The 17,335-nt window shown below is 38.6% G+C and overlaps 1 protein-coding gene across 1 annotated transcript in view; it reads left to right on the top strand.

Moving 5' to 3' along the window:
- Positions 1-519: 519 nt before the first annotated feature.
- The window catches only part of tacr3a (tachykinin receptor 3a), a 28,417-nt gene continuing 11,601 nt past the window's right edge, over positions 520-17,335 (top strand). The window contains exons 1-3 of the mRNA XM_084931419.1: positions 520-1,211; positions 4,278-4,475; positions 5,238-5,388. Coding sequence (XP_084787545.1) covers positions 844-1,211; positions 4,278-4,475; positions 5,238-5,388 — 717 coding nt within the window. The 5' untranslated portion in view covers positions 520-843. The remainder of the gene's footprint in view (positions 1,212-4,277; positions 4,476-5,237; positions 5,389-17,335) is intronic.

Raw genomic sequence — 17,335 nt, 5'->3', positions numbered from 1 at the left:
GTTGGATGTCTGGAGGGAACTTCAGCCTGTCAGTTGTAAATGCTGCATGGGTCTGACAGGAAAAGGAGAAATGAGAAAAATCACAGCTATACCAAAGTAAAGGGGACACAGGACACTGCACACTTTCACTTTCTCTCCAGTACAACTTAATAATAATAATAATAATAATAATAATAATAATAATAATAATGATGATGATGATGATGATAATAATAATAATAATAATAATAAGCAGCAGCAGCAGCAGCACAAAATTTAATATATCTGGAGAACCCAACAGCAGGAAATGGCACTGATGAATTCATTGACATAGTTGGAACAACAAGTGTTAGAGAGAAAGACTGAATGAATGAAATGTAATATCCTGTTTGTGGCTTCGTTGGAAATACTGCAAACAACATCATCTGACGGGTCAGTGTAGATAAAGGTGCACACTAAACACGGACTGATTCTACACCGCAGACAGTGAGAGAGAGAGAGACAGAGAGAGAGAGAGAGAGAGTAAAACAGCCGCCACTAGAATCAATCAATCTTTTTTCACTTTGTGCCATTTGTGCGTCACTGAGCGCGCACGGCGTCCTGCTGCTGGAGGAGAGGCTGCGCATTCATAGGCACAATCAAACACTGGGATATACTTGTTCCACACACAGTTTCACTGCGTTTTATTAGTTGTGTGCAGAGACGTGCATGTCGGATCAAACAAACGGGGATCTTTTTAGGGGTGTTTAAGTTGCGCGCTATGGCGCATGTAAGCAAATCCTTCTTGCCAATCCAGCTGTGCGCCTAGAACATATTGGCGAAACAACTGAAACCTTTACAACATCAGGGGAAAAGGAAGAGAGGATGGCGGCTTCATATAACGGATCCAACATAACGACGAACCACACCAACCAGTTCGTCCAGCCGCCATGGCGCATCGCTCTCTGGTCTGTTGCCTACAGCTTCGTGCTGGCGGTGGCGGTGTTTGGAAACCTAATTGTGATATGGATCATTCTTGCGCACAAGCGCATGAGGACAGTGACAAACTACTTTCTGCTAAACCTGGCGTTTTCGGATGCGTCAATGGCTGCTTTCAATACTTCAATAAACTTTATCTATGCCGCTCACGGGGAGTGGTACTTCGGGGAAGCCTACTGCAAATTCCACAATTTCTTTCCAGTCACATCTGTGTTTGCAAGCATCTACTCAATGACGGCAATAGCTGTGGACAGGTGGGTTTTATAAAATGCAGTAAAAAAAAAAAAAAAAAAAGTTAAACAGATAATGTTCTGTTGCTCCACACGCACCTCATACACCAATTCGTTTTTTATTGGTCACCAGGTAAATTGATTAAGGTCTTCTTTTAGGTTTAACGACAGCCTTTAATCAGTTTCTTTCTTTTTTTTTTTCAATATTGGAATAAATAATCACTCAGTGTGAGGATGTTATACAAACACTAGAGTTCAGACCCTTCATTCAGCAATGGGAATATATCCCACTTATGTGCACAGTCTTAAAGGCAACTAATAATCAGAAAAATAGAATATTAGAAGACACGCGGGATGAAAGATAACCTTGACATTTTAATCTGGATCATTTTATTTCAACCCTGGGTTCAAGCAGCACTTGTGGGAATGTGAATTAAAACCAGTGTAATATCTTGCTTCAAGTCAAACTGCGTTTGGCAAGGCAAATGAATGTATTAACTTGTTCCTTTATAGAAACTCATTTGGAGTCCTCACCAGTTTAATCTGATGCCTCTGTTATCAACTTCGTCTTTGTCCTTTTTTGTTCCCACTCTCTGTCCCTGCTGTTACATGTTTTTTTTTTTTTGTTTTTTTTCCAATTCCCAATGGAGTAGTCAGGTCGTGATTTGCATAATTGTATTGGAAAGGCAGTTCCTCAGGAGGGTAACTGCCATCTCATACACCTTGGGCCTGTTTCATAGATTTAGTTTTACATTTCAATGCAAGTGAATCAGACTGAAACAGTTGTTTTGGACAGAGTCTGTGCTGCAGTGAATGACTCTGTGTATGCCAACACCCTAGAAAAGATTGCCCTTTCCTCCTACACGCTCTGGCTCTCTTGCTTTCTGTCACATGCATATCTTTTCCTTTCCCCCCCCCTTTTTTTTTTGCTCATTCACGCGTCCTCTTTTCTCCGTTGGTTCGTTTGCAGTCTTTCTCTTTGACAACCCTTGTGCTTTCCATTAATGTGAGGATGCAGTCAACACTATCACCAGGGCTTTGAAACTGATCAGTGGACCATCATACATCATAATGTTTGAATAAAGGGATTAAACCGATGAAAGAAGAAGCCACAGGCTGAACATAATCATGTGAAAGCTGCAAGCAAGTGCAGTGTGTGTCTACAGCTAGCGTTCACGTGTCACAGTGCGTTGTGTTATTGTCTTAGGTGTTTTATTCCTCCAGTGCTTCTTCTTGTCGCTCAAATGGAACAATGTATTTCCTCAGGCCGTGCTCATTTTGGCTTCTCTCTACAACAGCTTACATGCCTTTGTATTTTTGGTCCACAATGTCCATTCAATTTGTCATCTGTGTACAGAGAAAGAGAACATCGGCATGACCTAGATGATGTAGATGTAACCTCCGGTCATGCTTTTCGTAACCCCAGTATGGTGCTGTCTCCGCTCTGATGTCTTGAAATGGCATGAGGCCACAGTTCGTGATCATCTGTGAATTTGTCCTTCCTGCTGAGTCTCTCAGCTGCCAAGTGTGTTTCCTTGGGCAGTGGAAAGAAAAGAAAACAGGTTTCTGTGTGAAAGGTAACACCACTGAAGATTTTACAATGTCCCTGTGGTCATTTTTTTTAAACAATTTTTTATACCTCATATAATTATTTAATTATATTTTGGAGGTCAAAATATCTTAAAAGCTTATGTACAATTTAATTTTCTTTGCTTAAATAACTTTAATTGGGAACACTTAACATAGCTTTTACTAAAGAAAATGCAATGCTGTTCAAATGATAACAACATAAAGAAAAAAATGAATAGAAAACCATGGCTAGTAAGCATTAAGTACAAATAACAATTAATGATTCCTTTGTGATACTCTAAAGTGAGGTTTGCAGACTGATTAAACATTTTCCTTTCCCTTGAGGACTTTTGAGAGAGCACTTGAAATGTACCACTGTACATTATTTTTGGTCTGGACGCTTCATCTGAGGTAATCTCTGCTAGTTAAGCACATGCTGGTGATTGAGTGAATGTTTACTTGGTAATAAAACACCGTTGTGACATAGCTTCAAAACAATATGCTTTCCAAAAGCTGTCCTGTGTAGCTTCAGGCATGACAGGCTTCCGAGTCACACCCAGTTCTGTTGTCTCCCTAAATGTTCTTCGATAGATATCAAAAAGGTGTACACTTGTGTTATTTTATTTAGGTTTTTCATGTTTGCTCAGTGCCTGCAAGTCCATTCCATCAGCTGACATTGTGCTCTGGCACATACTTGATTCCACATTCAACAAGGTCCAGTGAGAAGCAATAAGTTCCAAACAATTACTGGTGAATTTGCTGTTATCCCCAAGAGGGTTATGGTCACTGGGGTGAAAGGACAAGGCCTATTTTTATTTTTTTACCATCCTATGAAGATTGAATTAGCAGCTCTAAGCCCCTGTGATCGCCTATTGAAAATCATGTAACATCCTGAGCTGAGTTCATGAAGATGGTAATCTCCTGTCAGTGTTTCACTGTGTCAGTCAAACAAAATCTCATCACAGCTTTTTAGGAATGAATCATCCATCAGCTTCCCCGAAATTCAAACGCCCCCATGTAATTGGACTTATACAAGACTGCCTTGTAGAAAATGAGATATATTTTTAATGTTGAAAATGTCGTTGAATCATAAGTTGAATTAATGGGCGATTCAGTCAATTCCACTTGTGCATTAGTGACATTTTCCACTTTAAAACGACACTTTATATTCTAGCAGCTTGTTAAAGTTAAATGCTTAGGTAAGAGATTTTTTTTTCTTTATTGCATACAGCAAATAGACTTGATGCTATCTTTTAAATTTCACACTTTCTCAAATAATTACTTTGAACTGTGAAATATTGTTTCATGTTCGCCTCTTGAGTCCTCTTAAAATCCTTGACATGAAACAACTTCAGAGTGTATAACGACCACTGATTTGAAGACAATTTTTGAGATGTTACGATCTGTAAAAAGTAAATGCAATAAAGAAAAAATAATAACATTAAGGATGTGTTAACTCTGACGTGTACGTCAGCAATTAAATAGAAACACAGAATTCTCTTTTTAACCTCTTTGCTGTAGGTACATGGCCATCATCCATCCTCTTAAGCCTCGACTGTCAGCGAAGGTCACCACAGGCGTTATTGTTTGTATCTGGAGTCTAGCTATAGTTTTGGCTTTCCCCCTCTGCTACTTCTCAACCATCCAAACCATCCGAAGCATACCCCAAAGGACTGTCTGCTATGTGGCCTGGCCCAACAGGAAGGATGACTCCTTCATGTGAGAAAGATTTATCTGTTTTTTCTGCTATGTCTGATGTTTGAATGTGTTGGATGTACTTATACAAATAATACAAGCAAGATGAAATAAAGTAATAAATCCCATCCTTCATTTTAAACATCACTCAGTACATTTAAACAAAGTAGAGCAGAGCAGTATTGTTGGAAACACTACAGGGTATTGTTCCCATTTGAGCATTATGTGTGCTAAGCTCAGCAAAAAATAGCGATTTTACAACATAATGATTTAATTTTTGTAAGTATATAGTTGTACAGTGGTAGTTTTGTTTAAAAGGTAAAGACATTGCAAGTATTTGGAAAACATAAACCCTATGACTACATCTGGTGAAAACTTGTGCTATTGTCATCAGAAAAATGGCAAAATAGGAAATATTGCAGTGTTTACTGTCGTATTCATTAGCATTATGAGAGTAAAAAATAGCATTCCAGAGAAACTATGTTTTTTTCAGAGGTAAATAAGAATAGAGAAGCATTCAAAAAATATAAAATATAGTAAACACACCAAAACTATTTGTTAATTTATTCTCTTTTGTTAATTTTTCTGGAAGGTAGCACCAAATGCAGTCATTTGGGATTATAGTGCAAGTGTTCCCAGAATGTTACATTTATCAGTTGCAACAGGAACTAAGAGCACAGAGGTGGACATGTTTATACAGCATGAAACATATACTATGTGTGAGTTATGTATGATTATTTTTGAAATGTTCCCACTTCTTTGACAATTTGTATACTTTCTTCTTAGGTATCATATCATAGTAACAGTCCTGGTGTACTTGCTGCCCTTAGTGGTGATGGGCATTACTTACACCATAGTGGGGCTGACACTATGGGGTGGTGAGATCCCTGGAGATTCGTCTGATAACTATCATGGACAGCTCCGAGCTAAAAGGAAGGTAAGCAGGCTTACAGGGGAAATAATACACCAGCATCTGAAAAATCAAGATATGACCTATGGGAAGCCAATTTGCAACTGTGAATGTGATAATTGTTGAATGCTTAAAGGCAGAGAAATGGGAATAAGTATTTTTCTGCCACTGAGAATCCTGAAGCTTCAGAGTACTTTCATCTTGCTTCTGTTTTATAACCTAAAGTAATCCAGGATAAGGACAGCAAACCATCCTGCATATATTTGTCTTTACTTTGCTCAAGCTAGAAACCATTTCAGCATGCACCAAGGCAGAGGAATTATGCAGCAGTGCACATACATTTAGGATTTGCATTTAAACTTTTGTTTTTTTTAATGATATAGTCACTGTGGATGAAACGTTTATTGTTGAATGAGGGGAAGACTCTCAGATTGCCACCAAAGTTAATTATTTTCTCTGGGCCTATTTTGTGTACTTCTTTGGACATGCCGTGGTTAGTGTAGCGTTGCCTTGGAATAAATATCCAGTGGAAGTGGATGACAAATAATTTTAACCTTGTAGTCTCCATTAGAAAATTTAAAGTTGTGAGAATGCAGCTGTTGTTAAAACACACCATATTTCACAGGTAGCTTGTTCTGCTGCCTGCTGTCAAAAATAATGGATTACTGTTGTAAGGCTATTGATGTAGCACTTTTCTTCTAATGACTGTAGCTCCAGCGACTGTCCAACCAACCAGTGGGTATTAATTTTGAAAACGTCATTCACTTCAAATGCCTAAAATACTGAAAAAAAGCACACAAAAAGAAACGAGAGAGAGAGAAAATAACACAAAGCAGATCTTCAAACTGCTGTAGAGGTGATTGTGATAAATTAGGTGTGTCATAATATTTTTAAAGTACAGATTACAGCCAGGTTAGAAGGACCCACATAGACACACATTTGTATATCAAATGTGTGTATCCATATGGATACATTCAGTTATTTATAAAATAAATATTACTGGAAATTGTACCTTAATGCAATTTAAACTTGGACTATGTATACGTTTCATAGTTCTATGGCAGGGGTCGGCAACCTGCGGCTCCGGAGCCGCATGCGGCTCTTTAGTCGTTATAGTGCGGCTCCTCGTGGTTTGGGAAAATAAATTAGAAGTATTTAGCTGAAGTGTATTTTATTTATGTTAGTTCTTTTTTTTTTGTTTTTAAACTTGTACTTCTAAATTGGAAGATTATTGTGATATTGAAATACAAAAATAAAATTATATTTTATTATTTTTTCATCGCTCAAAATAAGCATCACACTCGCAGAAGCCGGTGTACCCGCCGAAACGCCGTGCATTTATCGAGGCTTTCAACCCCAGGTAGGCCAATTATGGATTTTCGGATCCACATTATGTCAGCAGCTATTCTCCTCCATCAACTAAGTTACAAACACCGCTCACGCCTCACAGATGACAGCTTACAGTCCTGCGTAAAGATGAAAGTGACTTCGTACTGCCCCGATTTGCAGACGCTGTGCGCAGAGGTTCAGGAGCAGAAGTCCCATTGTAAACATATCACGGCAGACCCGACGATGTTTTCATGAGCATGCTTTTCAGCATCTCTTTATTGACCACTTTTCACACACGGTTGCTGTACGCATACAGCCGGCTGTAGCTTTTCAGCTCACAGCCCGACACATACCAACACAACAGCATAGAGAGCACAGACATAAAGGCGGCGAGGCTGATTGCGGGTGCCGCTCAGGTGCATCGCCTCCCCTGCAGCGGCGCTGCAGACCACGTCCCGCCACACACATTAACCTGGTAAAATACATATTTAGACAGAATTTTGCAAATATCTATTTTACTTTTTTTTTTTTTTTAGCAGCATAGTGCTTTTTCTGTAGCACTTCATGGATTTCATAAGCAACACACCTTAGTTGTTCACACAAAGCATAAAGGTAAAAAACAATATATACAGTGTTATCTTCATTTTAGATGTCAAAAAGTATTTGCGGCTCCCAGTGTTTTCTTTTGCGTGAAACCGGGTCCAAATGGCTCTTTCGGTGTTAAAGGTTGCTGACCCCTGTTCTATGTGTGGTTTTTTTTTTTAAATATCTGCTAGTCTGCTCTAGTCTCACTTCAATAAGTTTGTATTGGCTGTACTTTGGGTGTTTTTTTGGGGGGGCGGGGAAGACCAGCCACAGGGGCAGCACCACAAACCACGCCATGCCCCATCGCCCAACTGAGGCCATCTTGCCGAACCACCCCCCAAGCGACAGGGAGGTGTCTGTTCAGGTCGCCACCCAGGGGCGATTCTAGGATCAGAGCTTTGGGGGTGCTGAGCACCCAGAAAGCTGCCCAGCCAGGCAGGATAAACTTTACTCATCACGATGAGACTTCTTCCCTGTCTCTGTCACTCCCTGCATCCTTAAATGTCTCTAGTTGTCCCGAGTTCTCTCTGACTGTCTCCTTGGTGCATTTAAACTCCTGTTCCTTCCTGTCCTCATCGTCTGTTGTCTTAGTGTCTGTTATCAGTCATCATAATTTTACCATCTTTGTGCAAGTCTTTAAATTTCTTTATTTAAATCATAAGATTCTTAAATTCATCAAGTCTCTCTGTGCCTGGGTCCTCTACACAATACATGACATCACTGTTTTGTACATTTTAACACAATTTAATCCCCACATTTGTGAAAGAAAAGCAAAACACTTTTTTGCAAAGTCTGTAACAAAACCATCAAATCTGATAAAGGTTATTTAAATGCTGCAAAAGAAGAATGGATTGGAATTAAAAAAAAATACATATCCTAACCTTAATTACTGGGGGAGAATAATGAATGATGCTCATAGTGAGTAAAAAGTAAACTGAGTGCATTTTTTGGACAGAGATTCACTTTTAATGTGTATGTATAATATAATACAGATACATTAAAAAACACTCCCAAAACAGAATAAATTATTACAAAATATAAAAAAAACCTATAAAAATGGAGGAAACTTTGCCTGTGGTAGAATGTATACAATGTATGAAAAAGTCTTTATTGCAGATACTAATTTGACTAATTTAATAATAATAATTTTGTGTTGTAAGATTTATGAGTTTCATGCTTTCATAGTGGTACTTAGGAGAGCTTGACATTTTCTCAGGTTGTACACACTGTAAAAAGTTTGAGAAACACTGATAAGTTAAGTGTATGTGTGCTTTTGGAAAACATTTAAAGCTGCAGTACAGAATCTTTGAAACAAGCTTAAAACATTTTTAGAATATAAACAGAGTTTCTGCTTCTCTTTACAGCTCCTCACTCCACCAGGGCTGTTTGGCACTTTCTGATAATGTGTAAATGTGATGTACGTACTGCGGCAGTCATACAGACAACTGGACGGTCCAAAAGTTGGCCTACCTATTACTGGCTGAGGTTTTAGTAGAGTTGTGGCTGAACCACATAAAAATATATCATTAATTTTAATCTCCCCAATCAATTATAATGTTATGTTGCAATGTTGTTAAAGAGGGTCAAAAATGTTTCAACCCAGTTTGTTTTGCAGATTCTGTATAGCAGCTTTAATATAGGGAGGACACAACTTCCAGATTTTATGAGTAAAATTAGGTTTCTTTTTCTCTTTGTCAGTTTAACAGTTTCTGTTTTGCCTGTCACTATTCCCTGTCTGTTTTCTTACCTGGTTCTTCCTGACCTTGTACTTTGTCCTCACATTCCCCTCTTTCCTCTCTCCCTCTTCGGACTGACAATCATACACAAATAGATTGTATTCAGTTAGATGAAAACAATTACATTAATATGAAAAAATACTATTAAGATCACTAACAAAAAGTCCTCTCTCAGTCTACTTTCAACCAAAAGGCAAATAACCAAACCACATGAACATCTAATAAAAGATATAAATACTAAAACTCTGATCCAACATTATTCTTGATTGACGGATCATTTGATTTTACACTTTTACCTGAATGTGGCTCCTTTTTTTGAAAAAACTTCCTTATATCCATTATGAACCTGGCTGTCTCTCTGTACACACACACACACACACGCACACACACACACACACACACAAACAACAGGAGTTATAAGGTTAATGGGCACCCAGTCAGTTAGCTAGTTAGTATCCATTTCAAATAGGACAGTGGTAACAACAGTAGACTACGGACAATTTTAAGTTTTAGATTTTTAAATAGGCTATATACATTTCAAATGTTGCTGATTTTACTACAGAGCAGGACGGACCGTAGGGTAGCAAACATCGTCGGAAAACACGTTTTCAACACTGCAGGTTACCTGGTTGTAATGTTTTTCAGCTAAAAAGAAACATGGTCTGACTCCTACCTAACTATATAAAGAGTAACTGAAGGTTAAATGCAGCTAATATGTCCTGTTTTAAGCCAGGCACTTCCACCTCCGCGCCGCTGCGTCTCAGCCGCCATCGCTCTGGCAGCAACGGCGCTAGAGCCAGAGTAGGGGAGAGCTGGAACAAACCATTTTGGGGGGGGGGGGTTATCCATACTTTCGTTGCTAAAATGTTACGTCTCAACCAAGTACTATATGCTTTTTATATTTTTAGTAGTGTGTCACACAAACAGCAAATATTGTCAAAAAAGTAAGAAATCTTTGGGGGTGCTTAGATTCATTTTGGGGGGTGCTGAAGCACCCCCCAAAATGGGCTAAAATCGCCCCTGTCGCCACCCAAGTATCCAGCGGCGCCAATGACAAGGTGGGTCCAGGGGCCACCCACTTGTCCAGCGGTGGCCCCGGAGCTGGGCCGGGGGACACACATGTGGCAATTCAGGGCAGCACAGCAGTCGTGGCTGTGAGGCCCAGCAGCTCGGCAGGCACGCAGGACCACACAACACGCCGGCCTCTGATGGAAGACAGGCCGGATCAAACAGCATGCCAACCTTGGGCTTGGCAGGACTCCCGCACACTTTGACCTCTGTCTCCAGCTTGGCAGGTCCTGCAGGCGCAACAGACTCCAGTGAGGATGCCGCTGTACCGGGTGGCACCGCTGTACCGGGTGGCACAGCCAGTCCCTCCGCCACCTGGACCTCTGGGCTCAGGCCGAGCTGGTCACCCGTTCGCCTCATCCTCCACCTCCGGCTGGTGAGGTCGCTCGCGTGCCTCATCCTCCACCTCCAGCTCTGGCTGCACAGGTTGAGGACACGATGGTTCCTCTGCAGCCCTCCTCCGGGGAGCTGGAGCGGGTGCAGGCACCTGCAAGGCTCCAGGTGCTCCCACCCGAGAAGTGGGTACGGGCGCAGAGGCAGGCTGCGTCCTGGCTGGCCCCACTCTGCTGGCCCCCTCTCCTACACTGTTGGGGAACGCCGGTGGGGGTCGCGGCAGTGTCGATGTCCAGGCGCCAGCCAAACACCAACAACAACAATTTAACGACAGGACCCAGTTTCCATTTTATGCGACAATTGGGGATGTCGCTCAGGTGCGTCCGCCTTCCCTGCAGCGGCACCGCAGACCACGCCCCACTACAAAGGCATTTTAAAAAAGCAACCATTGTTGGCTCACCCGCAACTATTATCTAGCTAATGCTGCTGCACACCGATCATGCTTTGGTTTAGCTTTGGACCTTTTTCTAATTTCGTCAAAAACATTTAATTCTACTTCAAATAAAATGTCTATTTGCTAACAGGCATGATCTGTTATTAATGCCTTTCATGGTGTCTTCACGGTGCCAGCAAAATTATATCTATGAAAGAACAAAACATATTTACCTTTCTCAGACAACACTAAGAAAGGTAAATATATTGGATAGATTGGAAATCACTGGAGGAGATGTAAGGTCCACTCAACAGTAGAACTGCATTGATCTAACCTTCATTACATTTACTAAATGTCTGGATAGATAGATAGATAGATAGATAGATAGATAGATAGATAGATAGATAGATATAGATATATATGTCTGTTCGGGGTTTTGTGCATAGACATATTCAGATTTGACCCCAGACATATATTTTGTTCACTTGTTTTAGAGCAGAATTGTTTAAATCTTAATTTTACCATTTAATTTTTTTGTTTTTTGTAATTGATGAAGCACTGTTCTGTTCCCATTGCTGGTTTACATGGTACAGTGTGTTTATCTGAGCACATGAATGTCATGCAGGTTGAGAGTACAGTGCTCTGAGTCTCTGGTCAGAATAGATTACACAAAGGAGAGAACAGCCCCAGGCTTACAAGCTAATGTTTTTATGGTACTCCAGGCAAAACATACTAAATAAATAAATATATATATTCAGCTCAGTGAGCCGAATCAATTTGAAAACTCATTAAAAAAAATCAGCTTGGTGACTGGCACAGAAATGTAAATGAATCTGATGGAAATATTGTTGTGTCTACAGCTAAATAGACACTATAACTATAACTCATTTGAGTAAGTAAATGCAGATGGTGTTAGGGTTCCTGTTCCTAAAATGACTTCATGTTTTTTTCATGTTTTAAAGGATTGTGTCTCCTTTATGAAAGTGTTATAGACAAAGTGCATAGAAGATGTCAAACTGTGCATTGTGAGCCCATTTTAAAGGAAACTAAACCCCAAGTTGACCTTAAATTGCTTTCAGCTCTTCATGGTATTAGTGAACAAAGCTATGGCTCATTAGCTGTGTCCCAGTTTAGTTTTACTTATTAATTCTGAGCAAATTAAATTTAATGTGTTCACAGTGGAAAGGCTTGTCAGTACGCATTGTCTATGAGTTTAACTTTTTTTTAGCATGCTGACCATGAGCTTTGCAGTCAGTTCACTGCACAATAAACATGATTAGCTCCATAAACGTGCTAAAAAATTAAAGCAAATACAAAAACATCAGGTAGAATCAGTTCAATATTTTCTGGAATCACTCACAACTTTCTTTTTCTGATTGATGCCCTCTGCGTCATCTGCCACATGGCCGTCGTGCTGGACGAAAACTAGTGTTAAAATAATCAACTGTGGCCGTCACTGTGAGAAAGAAACTGGGATTATTTTATGTGTAAGGAAACATCAAGCACAACTTAGCTCGACTTAAGCTTCCCTAACTTTGTAACATAAAATGTAATAAATAGATACATCCAAGAATACAATTTTACTTAATTGTTGGAATTTAAAAATGAAATAATAAATGAAAACAGACCCAGGATGAATACAGTGTAAAAAATGAACTTATGTTATTTGCACTGCTCTTATTTCAGATCAAAGTCATTAGTCTGCAAACTGCAAACTGCTGTCTGTACAGTTACAGTTGTGTAAGTGGAGACTGAGGTTAAATAATATGTAACTGATTCGACATAACAAGTTATGTTATGATAAGTAAAATAAAATAAAAGCTTTTTTCTAAATGTTACACCAAACAAATGTCCCTCTAACTTCTTAGACCAGGGGTGCCCAATCCCAGTCCTCGAGAGCTACCGTCCTGCAGCTTTTAGATGCATCCTTGTTCCAACAAACCTGAATCAAATGAATGGCTTGTTATCAGGCCTTTGCCAAACTTGATGGCATGCTGAAGAGGTAATCAAACTATTTGATTCAGCTGTGTTGGAGTAGGGATGCATCTAAAAGCTGCAGGACGGTAGCTCTCGAGGACTGGGATTGGGCACCCCTGTCTTAGACAAACGAGCAAGTGAAAACATCCTGTTGTCAGAGCTTTTCAGTCATATCAGCTCACTTTGACCACATTGAAACATGCAAATTGAAGCTGTTGATGTAGCAGTGTGACATACAGTAATGTGAGAAATTGTTGATTTCTCTTTTTTTTTTTTTTTTTTTTTTTTTTGCATATTTGTCACATTTAAGTGTGTCAGAATTCTAACTATAGTCAAAGATAACTAGAGTAAATATAAAATCAATTTTTAAAAAATGATAATTTCATTTGTTAAGGAGAAAAACCTTCCTGTATGAAAAAGTATTTGCCCCTTAAACCTTATAAATGACTGTGCAAAGCTTGGCAGCTTATTGCTTTTAGCCTATTTCACTTTGTTAGACAGCATCTAATTAAGTGATTTCTTAAATCAACAGGTCTGGCCTGAGCCTAGCTAGTGAAAGTGAACTCAGCTTTCCAAAAAAATGTTGTTAATCACAGTTAATTCATGATTTAATAACAGAGGTCAATTAATTTTGTCACATAATGCCAGGCAGGTTTGGAAAGCTTTTTTTCCTTAGTAAAAAAAAAATCATCATTTACAAAGTACCTTTTGCATTTTCTTGGGTTAACTTTGTCTGTAATACCAAATTTTATTTGGTGATCTGAAACATGTAGGTGTGACAAATATGAAAAAAAGAAAAGAAAAAAAGAAAGAAATCATGAAGGGGGAAATACAAATTTAAAACATTATTTTCAGACAGGCCAGGGAAAAAATTCAAGCCAATTTATGGCCCTTAATATTTGTTTTGTAATTTAGAGTGAAAAAAGTATGTGTCAGGGTTGGTCTACTGTGCGACTGGGAAGTTGCAAGCCTGTAACCACGTTTCTGTCATTTTGCTCATAAACCAACAACACAGATTGAATTTATTTTGTTTGTTTGTTATACAGTCTGCAGATTTAATGTAATCTTACAATTAATCAGGCTTAATCTGAGAGAATGTTTCAGTGCAAAAAGAAATTATATAGTGACATCTTACTACAAAGATCATAACGTATGCATGTATGTCTTTTCCCTGTTTTGTCTGAGACGTTTCACTGAATCTGGATGAAACTGGTTAAGTAAACTACCACAGGAACTATGTGTAGTAGCTTATCTCAGAAAAGAAAAAAAACCTTTATTTTCCTTGTTGTTATTGGTAACACTTTCCTCTTTACTCAGAAAAAAAATTCTTATTACTTACATATTTATACTTATAAATACTTATAAATTTATATTCATTGACATAAAAACCCGGTAACGGTTCACATCCATGAACATAGATTCCTTTTTCATCATAATTTCACAAACAGCAGGGTGTTATAGCACCGTACAGACAACAACGCAGCTGCTGCATCTTGCTCATTGCTGTCGACTCCTCAGCTTTTACAAGACTGCTCCTTTGCAAACATGATGAAAACGGGCCAAAGATTTGGAAGCTACTTTCATGCTGCTCCATTATTTACAGGGGGTCACCACAGCGGGGTAGCTCTGCAGGTTTGCTTTGGCAGAGTTTCTACACACCCATAAAGGGGAGTTGTGTCTCTGGCTGGAACTGAACCAGTGACCTTTTGCTTGAATGTGTAACTCGCTACGCAATAAAAATACTAAACTCAATATATCATCTTTAAAGCAGAGGTAAAAGGAGAATACCAACTACCTGATAAATTACTCACTTACTTAAAATTATCTAGCAAAACAATGTCCTCATCATCAGCCAAATTATACCTTCGCTTGAATGAATCTTAATACTTTGACCTGCCGAATCACGTCTTTCTTTTTCACCGCATTTCTGGAACATCTCATGACATGATTTGCTCACATCTTTCTAATGCCAAACTGCCTTCAGTGGGTCTTCTGCCTGAGCGCTAATCAGCAAGCTAATTAACATGATAAATGACAAAGCTAATATGAAAGTTGTTTGTAGGTATGATTTTTTTTCCATGTTTACAATCTAATTTGTTTGTTAGGTCAGCAAGATCTGCTATTTAGTACTAAAGACGAGGTATATCTACTAATATTAGCTCTGTAAAGCTTTGACATATTAAAAATTTAGCTACATGTTAATGCTATCATCTAGAAACTTAATGTTTAAACTCAGTGAAAGAAATGTGTAACAAATATTAATTATGGTCCATGGAAAACCTGAGGGGGACCTCACATAAGTCAAATACAAGTGTATATTTTAGTCTGGACCAGACAAACAAACTGCAATAAAAATACCTAATACATACAGAAATGATTTGACAGTGTCTTGTTTGTTTGAACCAATCATAAAAAGACACATTTAAGCTCAGTTTTGTAATTTTTCATCCTAATAATAGATTTCCTGTGCAACAGGTCTGCGAGATGAGACAAAGCAATAAAAGAAATCTTGATTGTGTACATCATTTCTCATCGTTGTGATGAAAAGTGGATTCACACTGCTGCATTGTTTTGAGTTAATCCATTCTTCTGCAATCACAGCACCATGGGTACTCTATTTTAAGCTCATGCCTGGGGCTGTGCATTGAAAATGTCAGTCTGACACATGAAACACTAGTGACCTGTCGCAAGACTGCTGTGCAGTCCTTTAAGGTAGTTAGTGCTCAGTTTTTCTTTCTTGGTAGAGGCTTGAGAATGATATGTGAGAAGGTAAAGATCGGTGTGGATTACATTACAAGATGAGTTATTTGTAGATATTCAGGTCAGCAGTGTTAACCTGTATCGTGTGCAAGTGTAACACTAACATCAGCAATAATGAAATGTTTTAGTCCCATCTGGGTTCATCCATGGCCCGAGAGAGACAGTCATACAAGCATCAGTCAGTGTGGAGGGTTATGCTACAAAAGCTTTATTAAAGGTCATTAATAATACCATATTAATACCAAGTTTGCTGCTTTGTTTTTTTTATTTATTTTTTGAGTGCATGCTGACCTTAAGGTGTGTCACACTCTTTCTTCTCGTCAGTGACTGATCAAAACAGCAATTAAATATCGGCCTCACACCTTGACAAGGACTCCAGCTGAAGCCCTCACTGCAGGCACAAATCATGGGTAGATTTCTACTTAGACCCTGTGGTACCTTGAGTCTCCCTTTCTTTTATCTACAGTTTGTCTGCTCTCAAAATATCGTTTATTATTATTATTGTAATTAAATATATTATTACATTATTCTATGAATATTATTGCTTTAAAGCTTTACTGTTTATATACTAATAGTTCTCACAGCTGCTAATATCTAAACTTCATTCTAGGTCATTAGTAATCATTATTTTCTCGTTCATTTTTTCATTTTATTGAATGAGTTTCTCTGTTGCTTAATCAGTTAATCAATATTGTGTTTTATTCAAACTCACTATTTGGCAATATCTGTTCCACACGAAGCATAACTCATTTTAGTTTCATGCTCAGTAATGTGTGGTTATTTACTAGCTTAATGAAGTCCAGTGTTAGGGCAAACCCCATGACTGTTTTGGTAGTTTACGGTCTAACTCTAAATTATTCATATCTCACTAGCTTTATTACTTTTTGGTTTTTTTCAAAAGGAACTGAGCATTAAATCAAAATGTCCCATTTTTGTTTGCACATTTCCCACTTTTCATTTTATTTAGATGTGAAATATTGTGGTAATGGAGATTTTTAAAGAAAGGTTCAGTTAGTATGTTCACTTTGGCTTAATTTTGTTTTTGCAGTTAAATTATGTATATAACCTATATATGTGATATAAATATATATGAATTTAATGTTGATGCTGGACTCTGTGCTGCATTTGATTCCCACTCTGTGCTCCTCAGGCTGATTTCCACATTGCAAGCAACATATTTTTGTGCTTTTCTTCCTCTACAAGCTTCACACCAACAGGGGACCAAGTACACCCCTGCAATACAGCATGTAATGTAATATTCAGTGAGAAAGGACCACTTTCCTTTAGTCCTCCCTTTTACATGTCTTGATATAAAATAGCTTAAAGGTTTCACAGGCATGCTACTGTACGCCAATTTAGACTTGACTAACACAATGTTTTTAAGATGTAATACTGAATACAAACACTTGAGATTCTACTCTTAGACAAACACGTTTGGTCAGAAGGCTTTAGTGTCATATTTGAACACACTGGGTTCCTTTTACATCCATCCAGATATTCGTCTTCTGCTGCTCATCTGCGTCTGCCTTGCAACAACCTACTCTGGTGTTCCTGGGAAATCTGAGATATTCCCAAACCAACCAACAGATATAACCACTCCATGTCCACTCATGTCTGCCCCAGGGCCTCCTTCAGTTAGACTAAAGCACATTGCCTAGGAGGCATCCGAGGTAAATGTTGAAACCACCTCAGTTGGTTCATTTCAATATAGAGGAGTACTACTCTGTACTCTTAGTGTGTTTGGAAATAATCT

This window comes from Perissodus microlepis, chromosome 6, assembly GCF_051167445.1.
Source record: "Perissodus microlepis isolate ML-2025 ecotype Zambia chromosome 6, ASM5116744v1, whole genome shotgun sequence".
NCBI classification, from domain to species: domain Eukaryota; kingdom Metazoa; phylum Chordata; class Actinopteri; order Cichliformes; family Cichlidae; genus Perissodus; species Perissodus microlepis.
Note: the sequence above shows the minus strand (reverse complement) of the source record. Positions and strands in the feature narration are given on the sequence as shown.